The 13964-nt window shown below is 44.9% G+C and overlaps 1 protein-coding gene across 1 annotated transcript in view; it reads right to left on the bottom strand.

Annotated features, from left to right (window-relative positions):
* Nucleotides 1–6109: 6109 nt before the first annotated feature.
* LOC122545205 (uncharacterized) overlaps nucleotides 6110–13964 on the bottom strand; it is a 105063-nt gene continuing 97208 nt past the window's right edge. Inside the window, 2 exon segments of the mRNA XM_087973884.1 lie at nucleotides 6110–8852; nucleotides 8855–9197. Of these exon segments, the coding sequence (XP_087830010.1) occupies nucleotides 8038–8852; nucleotides 8855–9197 (1158 nt within the window). The 3' untranslated portion in view covers nucleotides 6110–8037.

Here is a 13964-nt window from a genome sequence, read left to right as displayed (position 1 = left end):
CAGGGATGTACTTCTGAGGCTCCGGTCAGGCCACAATTGGAGTACTGTATGTAGATTTGGGCCCCATATCTCAGGAAGGATGTACTGGCCCTGGAACATGTTCAGAGGAGGTTCACAAGAATGGTCCAGGAATGAAAAATTTAACATATGAAGAACATTAGAGGACTCTAGGTTTATACTTCATGGAGTTCAGAAGGATGAGAGGGGATCTAATTGAAACCTACAGAATAATGAACGGCGTGGATGTTGGGAATATGTTTCCATTGGTAGGAAAGACTAGAACCTGAGGGCTCAGCTTTCGCGTCAAGGGAAGACCCTTTAGAACAGAGGGGAGAGAAACTTCTTAAACCAGAGTGTGGTGAATCTATGGAATTCACCGCCACAGAAGGCTGCGGAGGACAAGTTACTGAGTATATTTAAGACTGAGATAAATAGGTTCTTGAGTATCAAGGGGATTAAGGGTTACGGGGAGAATGGGGTTGAGAAACGTATCAGCCATGATTGAATGGCGAAGCAGACTCAATGGGCTGAATGGCCTAATTTCTGCTCCAATGGTCTTATGATATGCTGATGTGTGGAGGAGTGAGGAGGGGGGAAAAAGAGATGAAGAGAGAAAGACAGTTAAAGTGAAGCTCGATAGTGATGAAGAAAATATAAGAATTGTATGATAAATGGCAGAACACATAGGAGCACTGGCATACAGAGGGATCTGGGCATATAGATCCGTGGAAGTGGTAATGCAGGTGGGCATGGTGGTCAAGAAGGCACACAGCACGCTTCCTTGAGTGTAAGAGTTACGTTACAGCTCTTTATTCTGACCACATTCGGAATATTGTGTGCAGTTCTGGTCACTGTGCTACTGGAAGGATGTGGGTGCTCTGGCAGAGGGTACAGACAAGGTTCACCAGGACATTGCCCAGTCTGGAGGGCTCTCGTTACGAGCAGAGGAGGCATAAACCTGTATTGTTTTCTTTGGAAAAACAGAGGCTGAGAGGAGACCTCGACAAAATGATGAGACACACAGATTTGCTGGACAGGGGTGGCAAGGTAGCTCAGTGGTTCGCACTGACGCCTCACAGTGCCAGAGCCCTGCGTTCGATTTTGGTCTCAGGCAACTATCTGTGTGGAGTTGGCACATTGTCCCTGCACCCCACCTCCCGTGTCTGTGTGGGCTTCCTCCGGGTGCTCCGGCTTCCTCCTACAATCCAAACTTGTATAGGTTAGGGTGGATTAGCGATGCTAAATTACCCATAGTGTCCAGGGAGAGGCAGGTTAAGTTGGATTGTCTGTATGTAAATTGCCCCAATGTTCAGGGATGTGTAAGTTCGGTGCATTAGTCAAGAGTAAATGTAGATAATAGGGGTAAGGGAACGGGTTTCTATGTGTTAATCTTTGGAGGGCCGGTGTTGACTTGTTGGGCTGAATGGTCTGTTTCCATGCTGGAGGGATTCTGTGATAGTCAGAGGCGTTTTTTCCCTCCAGGGTGGAAAGGTCAACTAAAAGAGGGCACAGGTTCAAGGTGAAAGGGGGACTGTTTGGGGGAGAAGTGGTGGGGGTGGGGAATTTACACAGAGAGGTGGTGGGTTTCTGGAACGCATTGCCAGTGGAGGTAGTGGAAGCAGGCATCTTAACAATGTTTAAGGTGTATCTTGATAGACACATGAAGGGGAGGTGAACAGAGGAACAGAAACCACACATGGGCAATAAATAGCAGGTCTAAGTAAGGATTAAGAATTAGCACAGGCTTGAGGGGGTGTGTGTGCCTAAACCAAGTGAGAAGAGCCTGTGACTGTGCTGTATTGTATTGATACAGCTTTCCCCCACTATTTGAAAGTAGAGTGTTCCTTTCATAAGCTGAAATGGGCCTAAAGCGAAGAAGCAATTACCAGTAATTAATTTATATTATGCCTTTCTTTGTAAAAGCGACAATCCTCTTCGGATTTCTTTCGGTTTGTGAGAACAGGTATTAATGTAGGTCTTTTGTAAAAGTGAAGTAGTGTAAAGTGACTTTCGAAAAGTGGGGGATACCCTTATGCAGATGGAGGGGAGATGGGGGAGAAATGAAGAGGGGTGGATGGAGGCTCATGTGGAGAATAAACACAGAGACCAATTGTGCCTGGCCCTGTGCTGGAGACTCAATGGGACAGAGACAAATGTATCTATTTCAGGTATACCTGCAGTATGCTCCATCCAGGATAAAAAAAAATGTCCTTCATCTGCTTCAGCATACAGGGCAGATGAGCAGTTTCTCCCCAATGTGGACTAGGAGGTGATGCGACTGAGTGAAGCCTTTCCTGTGCTGAATGCAGGTGATTGGCCGCTGCCCAGTATATAAATGCTGATGAATATCGGGCAGACGGGGAAGGGAAACCGTTCCTACACTCCCTGCATTTTCATGATTTCTCCATGGTGCAGGTGTCCTCGTATTTCTCCAGGTTCAACAATCAGTTGAAACTCGCTCACACTTACAGCATAGGTGTGGTGTTACTGGTGAACTGGTAATTGGAGGACTCTCATTCAGTCTGTAAAGCATGTTCCAGTCACTACTCTGGTGTGTAGGTATGTGAGACTCTGAGTTTCCAGTCACACTGACGTTTAAAACCTAACTAAGCAGACAGACCTTCTCCCCTTTGTTTTCAAGGCCATCAATATCCAAGTCCTGGTGAATCAAGCGACTGTCAGACTTCGATGTGATGTTTGGTCTGAGATTTCTGCCTCCAAATTCTTCTCTTGTAATATTCCTGTGGAAAGAGATTGCAAAGGTCATTGCTGTCAGTCCACAATAGAAAATCAAAACACACAATTCTAGTTTCTGTGGAACATTCTTTCCTCTCTTAATACCCAAGATCTTTGTGCTGATCTATATGTAAATGCATACAGCAGGGTAATGTGGTGAATTGCATACTCCATGAAGAGTTCACTCAAGTTGCTGAATGGACATCTATCATGCGGTATTGACGTTCTTACTGAAGATACACAATATTCTGCTGTACAATATTCCGAGCCCAGCAACAACTGCAAATCAGGCTTTGAGAGCTAGAAACATTCCATCAAATATGTAACATATACCCCAGACTTATCTGTCTTATCTTTACGCACGGTTGTCTTAAATCTGAGTCTTCTGGAAATGTAAGTTTTAAGTGTGACGTTTTGTAAAAGAAGCAGTCGTTTTGGACTCCTTCCATGCCATACTGACTCTATTACTGGAAATACATCCATATTACACCAGGATTCATGGATCAATGACGTGAGGCTAATCTTTACCCTCTTATAATTTTCTGTTACATAAATGTTTCGACGAATGCCAACGCTTTTCACCAGTCATAGAGTCAGAGACATAAAGCACAGAAACAGATCCTTCAATCTAACTTGTCCATGCCAATCGGATATCCAAAATTAGTCTAGTTCCATTTTTCATCACTTGGTCCATATCCCTCTAAACCCTTCCTTTTCATATATCCATCCAGATGCCTCCACCACTTCCTCTGGCAGCTCATTCCATACACGCATCACCCTCTGCAAAAAATGGAAGACTGCAAGGTCCCTTTTAAATTTTTCCCCTCTAGCCCTAAACCTGTGCCCTCTAGTTCTGCACTCCCCCTATCCCAGGGAAAAGACCTTGTCTATCCACCCTATCCACACCCCTCAAGTTTTTATAAACCTCTTTAAAAAACACACACTCAGCCTGAGATGCTCCAGGGAAAACAGCCCCATCCTATTCAGTCTCTCCTTGTGGTTCAAACCCTCCTACCCTGGCAACAGCCTTGTGAATCTTTTCTGAATCCTTTCAAGTATCACAACATCCTTCCTATAGAAGGGAGACCAGAATTGCACACAATATTCCAGAAGAAGCTGACTGAAACTGACTTTTGCAGAGTTTGCTCCCTGCTTGGATTCATACTCTCTGCCTCCCGTTGCTGCAAGTGAACAGTGCTTCCCCCTTCTCTCTCCCTCCCAGGATAAGGAATGGAAAGGAGGAGACATTGCTTCACTCCCAGATTTTACCCAGAAGAGTCCCCCTATTGTCTGAATTCACAAGTTGGACCATGAGCTTCTGAAGCTACTGCTGCTCCTCTCTTTCTCTGAATGAAGATTGAGCTTCACCCCAGACTGCAACTCCCTTCCTCTGTCCAAATATCTGTGAGCACAGCACATTTTTGTTGAAGTAAGGCATATTTCCTGAATGTTACAATTAAAGGGGTGTCTTCCCCCTGATATTCAAAGGGACGGTAAGTCAGAGACGGGCCACGCCTTGTGTTGTGTGGCATGTGTGACAGTTGCAACAGGATGTCCCAACTCCTATGCTCAATTCAAAGTTTGTGAGAAGGTTTGTAGCTCGGGTGCTCGTTGTTGTGGTTCTGTTCGCCGAGCTGGGAATTTTTGTTGCAGACGTTTCATCCCCTGTCTAGGTGACATCCTTAGTGCTTGGGAGCCTCTTGTGAAGCGCTTCTGTGATGTTTCCTCCAGCATTTATAGTGGTTTGTCTCTGCCGCTTCCGGTTGTCAGTTCCAACTGTCCGCTGCATTGGCCAGTGTATTGGGTCCAGGTCAATGTGTTTGTTGATAGAATCTGTGGATGAGTGCCATGCCAGAGAACAGCCAGGGAATTCCTAAAGGCATGGCCTCTAGGCATTTTTAAGGCGCCACATTTTTCAACTCTGGATCTGGGACAAGGTGTGTGATGTGGGGGTGGGTGGGGTGGGGGGAGGGGAAATAAAGAAACTGGTGAAATCTATATTGATCCTATGTAGTTAGTGGGTCCCAAAGCAGAAGACGAGGTGTTCTTCCTACAAGCCTCAGGTAGCTAGAGCTTGGAGGGAGAGGCAGCCGAGGACTTACATGTCCTTGACGGATTGGGAGGGGGGAGTTAAAGTGTTCAGCCACAAGGTGGTGGGGTGGTTTAGCTTTGGCGTCTCAGAGCTGTTCACTGAAATGTTCTGCAAGTTGGCGTCCAGTCTCCCCAATGTGGCAGAGACCACATCGAGAGCAATGGACTTATAAATAAATCTTATAAACAAATTGTACAAATCTTAGCCTGCTAGAGTTATTTTCTTTAATTAAGTTAAAGAAAATTTTAATTAAATTGGGTGACTACATGAAACGGTTTGTTGGTCAGACTCAAATGAGACAATGCCATTAATATCAGTGAACTGCTTTTTTTGTTAGAAGCACAAGTTCTTGATTTATTTTCACAACTTATTGGTATTCACATCTGCACATTCAATGTCAAACTCTGACATCAGAAATGACATGACACCATTAATTTTTTTCTTACAATAATTCAACAAACAAATTAATAACACACAGTGAACACCAAGTCTCATTAATATGAAATTAAATTTGACCAAATAAAATGTAAAATCAAATGGGAGATAACAAATGGGGGAAGGGCAGAAGGCAAGAAATGCAGCATCATAGAAGGTGCTCCTCCAGGGAGTGTATTTTACCAACTACAACTGCTCAATATAAACAAACACTCTGACATGACCCTCCGGTTTTAATGTAAACCATAGCCCCATACAGTAGGTACCATTTAAATAAGTTAATAGATACAAGCCTTGAGCAAATCCAGCCTCCAGCCGGACCCCCCGCTTCTTGGAGCTCGGACCTTCCTCCAGCTCCGGGGGGTTGTTGAGCTCCTGGGCTCCGGCCGCCGCCGAAGAAGCCGCGGGCGCCGGCTCTCTCTCCTCCACCGCCGACATTTTTAATTTGTTTTCTCGTTCACCCGGTAACCGTCACCTCCCCCTTCCCGGGCCCCGGGAATTATACACAAATAAACAATAAACCCCACCGAGGACTGTCTCCTTTTCTTCACATTTGTTTGAAAAGTTCCGGCTTTAATTTGAAATGTATTTTAAAGGTATTTTCTGAGGTAAACGATGCCTGTCTGCCCCCCTCCCTCCGTCAGAAACCGCCCGCTGAGTCGATGACAAAACCGCAGCCTCGCGCCGCCATCTTTGTTTTTCTTCTTCTTTTCCGTCTCCTCCTTCAGTGAAGCGCGTCATCCGCGTCCCCTCCAATCAGAGCGCACCTTACTCCACGTGACCAATGGCAGCTGGCATTCCGTGTCATGTTGGTCCCACCCTCTGTAAACTCTCTCTCCGATTAGTCGGTACCGACCACAAGCTTTGGGATTGGTGGAGAATTTCACAACCACGTCAGTGTATCCGCCCTTTTCATTCCCGTTCATTCCTTCAACAGCAGATGACCCAATTTACTGCAACGGGCTCTGGAGCTATAGCGGTAGTTTCACATATTCAGGGGGAAGATGTGATTTTTAACGTTATCAACCAATTCAACTGTGGCACCTCCGCATCCATTCATTCAACCGAAGAGGGCTCAATTTAGTGTAATGGGCTCTGAGGGTATAATATTTGTATCCCATGTTAAGAAGAAACCTCTCCCCATTCATTCAATAGAAGAGGGCCTATTTGCTGCAGAGGTTCTTTTTTTATGGCGCAGTGGTAGTGTCCCTATCTTCTTCACTATGAGGATGCGTAATAATAAGTTTTTAGTCATAAGTCACATGACACCAGGTTATAGTCCAGCAGGTTTGTTTGGAAGGGATCTTACAGAAATATATTAAATTATGAAAGAAATAAAAGTAGGATGTTGCATTGGTAGCTGAGACCTCAAGATTAGACGAAGCAGGTTGAAAACTGAACGGAGAAGAAACTTCTTCACCCAGAGGGTTGTTAATCTATGGAATTCCTTGCCCAGGAAGTATTTAACATTACTTCAGCAATTACTCGAAGCAGTAGATAATTCTTTTATTTTTCAAAAACGTAAGGGATATGGTGAAAACGCAGGTAAGTGCAGCATAGTCCACGAAAAGATTAGTCATGATCTTATTGAGTGGTGGAGCGGGCCGGAAGGCCGACTCTTGCTCCTAGTTCTTATGCTCTTATGTTGAAATCACAAGCTTTTGGAGTGCAGTCACTTCAGTAGATGAAGTCATGAAAAAACAAGTGCAGGAAAGAGAATTTAGATAAATGAAAGACAGAGCATCTCAACGGTCAATTACTTACTCTCATTCCTATTTCTGATTATCTTACTACACAGCAAGTTGTGTGTTTTCCAAACATTAATTTTATTTCCATTGTTTAAAGTCAAATATTTAAGATGAACAGTTTGTTTTTCCTCACTTGGACACACTGTGAATATCATAAACCCTCTCATGAGATATCATAGGAACAATTCATAAACTAGATTTGTCACTGAGTCACTCAAGTAGATACGAGAAAGGAGAAAAAATCCCAACATGTGCAGGATGCTAACGAAAAGTTAGCAACCTGAAATGGTAACAGGAGCAAGTGAACAGTCCCAATCAGGAAACTCATATTCTGACATCCACTGCAGTACCTTGCTTTCCTTTTCAGTTTAATGATCCATAATTGAATCTGACTCCAACACACTCTCTGGCAGACAGTTCCAGAGGTCAAAGTATTAACGAAGTAAGTTTTGGATCCATCCCAAAGACAATTCCGATGGACTTTTGCTTCCAAACATTTACAGTAAGTTCTTGGTATGGACACATTTCCAACTTATTAGGTTTATTCAAATTTTATAACATTTTGGGGTGGCACACTGCTTAGCATTGCTACCTCACAGCATAAGGGACCCAGGTTCAATTCCAGCCTCAGGTAACTGTCTGTGTGGAGTTTGCACGTTTTCCCTGTCTGCACAGTTTCCTTCCACTGTCCAAAGAGAGGCTTCGGTACATCTGTGTGGACCTCCTCCTGTTAACTGAGGGCAATGGGGCACTGTGAGGATCAACAGATCAGACAATCAGTCTGCAACTTCTCTCTGGGAGACTTGTCTCAAGAAAGGCAGCGGTTTCTTATCTCATCCATTGTCCTACCCTCCACAAACTCCACACCGACAGTCGCCCCAAGGGTGGAATTGATCCTTGGTTCCTGGTGCCATGAGGCAGTGCTAATCACTGAGTCACAATGCCACCCCTGAGCCGTGAGGTTGCAGTCCAATGGAAAACAAATACAGTGCACCAACTCTCCCACTGCACCCACTGTCAGGAGAATCAGTCCTGGGGGGGACTCATGGCAATGTCAGCGGTGGAATCTGATTGTTGTGAGTGCTGGTGCCTCCGCTGGTGCTTTCGCAAGTTGCGGGAAAATGTAAACCTCTTCCCGCACTCAGGGCAGCTGAAGGGCCTCTCCCCAGTGTGGACTCGCTGGTGCTTCAGCAGGGCAGAGGAATCACTGAAGGCCTTCCTGCACTCGGGGCAGCTGAATGGCCTCTCCCCCGTGTGGACCCGCCGGTGGGTCAGTAGCGTGGAGGAGCGGGTAAAGCCCTTCCCGCACTCGGGGCAGGAGAACGGCTTCTCTCCAGTGTGGACGCGCTGGTGCCGAAGCAGGGCAGAGGAATTGCTGAAGGCCTTCCCGCACTCGGGACAACTGAATGGCCTCTCCCCTGTGTGGACCCGCCGGTGGGCCACGAGGTGAGAGGAAACAGCAAAACCCTTCCCGCACTCGAGGCAGGAGAACGGTCTCTCGTAGGTGTGGATCCGCTGGTGGGTCAGCAGGTTGGAGGGCTGTGTAAAGCACTTTCCGCACTGGAGGCAGGAGAAGGGCCTCTCCCCAGTGTGGACCCGCTGGTGCCTCAGCAGGTGGGAAGACCTGCTGAAGGCCATCCTGCACTCTGGGCAGCTTAAGGGCTTCTCACCCGTGTGGACCCGCAGATGGGTCAGCAGAGCAGAAGAGCGGGTGAAGCCCTTCCTGCACTCAGGGCACGAGTACGGTCTTTTCCCCATGTGGACCCACTTGTGCCTCAGCAGGGTAGAGGAATCACTGAAGGCCTTCCTGCACTCAGGGCAGCTGAATGGCCTCTCACTCTGTGGACCCGCTGGTGCTTCAGCAGGTCTGAGGATTTGCTGAAGGCCTTCCCACATTCAGAGCAAGGGAAGGGCCTCTCCCCAGCGTGGACGCGCTGGTGGGCCAGCAGGTGGGAGGAGTAGGTGAAGCCCTTCCCACACTCAGGGCAGGAGAATGGCTTCTCCCCAGTGTGGACTCGGCGGTGGTCCAGCAGGTGGGAGGAGCAAGTAAAGCCTTTCCCGCACTCGGGGCAGGAGAATGGCCTTTCCCCGGTGTGACTTCGCCGATGAATCTCCAGGACAGATGGGGCATGGAAGCCTCTCCCGCAGTCGCAACACTTCCATGGTTTCTCCACGGTGTGGGATTCCTCTGGTTTCACCATGGCTGCAGCTACAGCCCTGTGTATGGCCCCTGTCCACAGTAAATTCCTCTTTCCTGGCCGTATAACTGTTTCAGGCTTTGCACACAGTGCGCTGTAACAGTAGAGACTCTCATTCAGTCCCACTAATGCTGAAAATGGTCTGAAACAGGAACCAAAATGTTTTGCTCCTTCTCACAGAATCATAGTTGAAAATCGTTGAGGTCGCGATGGATTGAGTGACTGTCAGACATTGATGTGAAAGTGGGGACTGTAGACGCTGGAGAGGAGTTGAAAAGTGCGGTGCTGGAACAGCACAGCAGGTCAGGCAGCATCCAAACAGCAGGAGAATCGACGATTCAGGCATAGGCCCTTCATCTGTTGATTTTTAAACTTCAGTCTTCAGATCTTCAAATACTCTAGAAAAAAAGAGATTCCAAAAGTCATCACGATCAGTCCAGGGTAGAAATTCAGAACAAGCTATTCCACTTTCTGCAGAACATTTGTTTCTTTTGCTGTTCCACAAAATTGAAAGCATCCCACACTCTCTCTCTTCCTCTATTCTCACTCCCTCAAATTAATTCTCCTGAAGGTGCTGATTCAGGATCTTACAGGGACAGAAAAAGCAAAAACATCAGGACTGACACCTTCGAATTTTGGATAACACCACGTGAAAGTTAATATCTTTCAGGATATTGGGATATTGCTGAGAGTGAGCAAGTCTGATTTTGGGAAGCAAAACAAGTGTAAATTCAGGTTGAACCTGCAATACAGCTTCTTGATAAAGAACCAGACATGAAGTGGTTATCGTCCCTTGGTGGGTGGGGGTGGGGGTGGTGGTGGTAGGTGGTGGGTGGAATGAGACATCAAGGCATTGACACAGACAACCCGAGAGAAACTAAATATACAGACATGGCAAATGTTAGTGGCAAGCCAGAGTCAGATCTACAGCACAGAAACAGCCCCTTCAGGCCAACCAGATATCCTAGCCTAATCTAGTCCCATTTGCCAGCACTTGGCCCATATCCCTCTAAACCTTTCCGATTCATATACCTATCCAGATGCCTTTTAAATGTCATAGCTGTATCAACATCCACCACTTCCTCTGGAGCTCATTCCTTACACACACCACCCTCTGCATGAAAAGGTTACTCCTTCGGACCCTTTTGAATCTTGCCCTCCTCCACCCTAAACCTTTTACCCTCTAGTTTTGGACTCTCTCACCCAGGGAAATGTCCTTGTCTATTTACCCTATCCATGCCTCTCATGATTTTATTAATGACTCTCAGTCACCCCTCAGCCTCTGATGCACGAGGAAAAACAGCCCAGCCCATTCAGCTCAAACCCTGGCAACATCCTTTTAAATGCGTTCTGAACCCTTTCAAGTTTCACAACATCATTCTGATAGGAGCGAGACCAGAATTGCACACAATATTCCAAAAGTGGTCTACCCAATGTCCTATCAGCCACAACACAACTTCCCAATTCTTATCTGCAGTCAGAGGAAAGTTTTCAAAACCCAGAAAAGACAGCCAGGAAAGAATGCAGGGACAAACCAAATTTGAGGGTCAGCTTGGAAGCCTCAATGAGAAATCGGCGGACTGGGTTTATTGGGTATCCGTTCTGGAGTACGTATACATATTTCTCTTCTGCTCTTCGCAGTTCCTCTGTGCTGCAATGTGTGGTGGCTCGTTGAAATAATCTCCTGATGCAGCTTCGTTTGTGGGTGTTGGGATGATTGCTTCTGTAGTTAGGTATTTGGTCCGTGTGTATTGTTTCTTGTAGACGCTAGTGTGAAGTTCCCCTTGACTGTTCGCTCTACTGTGACATCTAGGAAAGGCAGTTTGTTGTTGTTCTCCTCCTCTTCAAACCAGGAGCCCCCCTCAGGCCCATAGTCTCACTACCTGGAACACCAATATACAGACGAGTCAAAGACCTCCAGTGAAGACTAAAAAACTGAGTAGAAGATTCATGCCACTCCATTCACTCCACCCAAGAATTCCTGAACATCAAAGACACCAAGATAGAAGAGGATGAAATAATGCTGTCCTTTGACATAACAGCCCCGTTCACATCCATTAACATCAACGTGGCCAAAGAAACACTGACTACACTACAAGAACCACCAAAGACACAAACACCAAACAGCACCAACTTCATCAGCAAAGATAACATTGTCAAGCTTGTGGACCCGTATCTTATCACCCACTTCACATTCAATAACAAGCCCTACAAACAAATCAACAGAACATCCATGAGACCACCAATATCAAGGTTCCTAGCAGAAGCAATAATGCAGAGACTCGAACAAACAGCCCTCCCAACGCTCCAACCCAAATTTTGGGTCCGCCACAGAGATGACACCTGTCATCACAAAATGAAACAAATTAGAGGAAACCTACAGCACCATCAACAATATCCTTACTGGCATAAAATTCACAAAAGAGAACAACAAAGTGCCATTCCTAGATGTCAGTAGAGCGAACAGTCAATAGGGAACTTCAGACTAACGTCTACAGGAAAACAACATACACAGACTCAAGTACCTCATGCAGAAGCAAATCATCCCAAACAAATCTGCATCAGGACACTATTTCAACGTGCCACTACACACTGCACCACCCAGGAACTACGAAGAGCAGAAAATAAATACTTATACAACATATTCAAGAAGAACGGTACCCAATAAACCCTGTCCGCTGATTTCTTAACAACAAACTCAAACAAGCAGACACATGTGCAGAAACCCTAGCCACATTACCCTACATCAAAGACATCTGTGAAATGATGTCCAGACAACTCAAACCTCTCCACATCATGGTAGCCCACAAATCTACCAACACACTTAAGCAGCAGCTAATGAACCTGAAAAAAACTAATGTTATTTACAAATTACCATGCAAGGAAGTATAGACATGGACTCTGCTCCCATAGTTCTCGGTGGCAAGAAATGCTGGGATGAGATAAGGAAGATTTTTTTCAGTCAGGAAGAGGTGACTCTGTGGAACTCATTGCCACTGAAATGAGGAAAGTAACTGAGTGCTTTTAAAACAGATAAAGATAGGCTCTTGATTAGTAAGGAAATCAAGGGTTACAGGGAGGATGCAGGAGAATGGGGTTGAGACACATTGGCCATGATCGAATGGTGGAGCAGACTCAACAAGTCGAATGGACTGATTCTGCTTCTGTATCTTATGGATCAGTAACCACAAAGATCTGACTTATTTTTCACTACTTTTACTGTGTTCCTGTCGTATTTATGGCAAGCATGTGGCAATACGTTGTAGATTTCTCAAGCTAGATCTTCTAATTTCATATCAAATATTGATAATTGGAGCTAATATTAGAGAGAGTAAAGGTGCTTATTTCTTGGATAAATAAACCTGTCATGCATTTTAAGCTTAAACCTTGCATACTTGCGAAATTAGAGTTGCCATTTTGCCCGCTGTCATCAAATCTCCAATAATACTTTTACTTGATAACCCATTTTGGGAAATAATAAACATAACTGAGGTTTCGTGTTTTATGCAAGCACTTTAAGCTTTTGATATAATGATTTTAAGCCATCTACACAGAGTGTGATTGAATTTCTAAACTTAAGTAACAGCCTTAAAGTATTGTTATTTGTGTCACTCACATAACTGTAATTAATGTAAATATTGAATTAAACTTATTGAAAAGAACATACTTGCTGAATTAGAGTCAGCATCGTTTTCATTGCTTTGTCCATTATTCCCTTTCACCTCATTACCTATTTTAGAAAAAGAAAAATATTGCATATGTTTGAACATTTACTTTTTTTGGCAATATTATAAAATGAAGAAAGCAGTTCAGTCAACTTCAATCTTCATCCGGCCACTTTTTAGAAAAGGTTTTGAGCACAGTTATAAAATAATAATGCAAGGTTACCTAATTTGCAGCATTGCTTGAGACAGATTTAATAGTACAAGAAGTTATGATCTCCATTCAGTAATGTCTTGATTTGAACATAGTTTAAGTTAAGCGAAGGGTGTTGCAGGAATTGAAGTCATTGTGAAAATGTTACCAGGGAAAACATTGGATAAAAAAAAATTCTGGTTTGAGTTTCTTCTTTGAGTATAAACAGATACTGGATCCAAGTGTCCTCCCAATCTTGTTAAAATATCCCACAAAATAAACACAATGCAACCTAAATAAATCAGGCCCAAAAGAAATTCAGAACCCACACTAATATATGGCAAGGAGGAAAGTTTTAGACTACAGGGCAATAAAGATGGGTTGGTCAGATGGGCAGAACAATGACAGATGGAGTTCAATCCTGAAAAGATTGAGATGATACATTTCAGGAGGATCAACAGGCAAGGGAGTACATGAAGAATCACAAGAATTTAGAATATACTGAAGATCAGAGAAAGGTATATGTGTTCATAGATTCTTGAAGGCAACAGGACATGTGGATGAAATGGTTAAGGCGGCATATGAAATACTTGCCCTTAATAGTTAAGGCATTGAACATGAGAGCCAGGAGATCATGATGGAACTGTACAAGACATTCGTTGGGCCACAGCTGGAATAGTGGATCTGGTCGTCACATTATTAGAAGGATGTGATGGCACTAGAAAGGGTGCAGAAGGGAATACTAACCCAGGGTGGTGCATGTTGGTGGGTTTCAGCTATGAGTGATTAGATCGGCTGAGGGTATTTTCCTTAGAGCAGAGAAGGATGGGTGAGGACCTGTTTGTACAGATAAGACACTTAGGGTCTAGATAGGAAGAAACTTTTCCCCTTGGTGGACGG

Source organism: Chiloscyllium plagiosum, unplaced genomic scaffold (assembly GCF_037043375.1).
Source record: "Chiloscyllium plagiosum isolate Xiang-an unplaced genomic scaffold, Cpla_swu_hap1 HiC_scaffold_27, whole genome shotgun sequence".
NCBI lineage: Eukaryota > Metazoa > Chordata > Chondrichthyes > Orectolobiformes > Hemiscylliidae > Chiloscyllium > Chiloscyllium plagiosum.
This window is presented reverse-complemented; position numbering and strand designations above follow the sequence as displayed.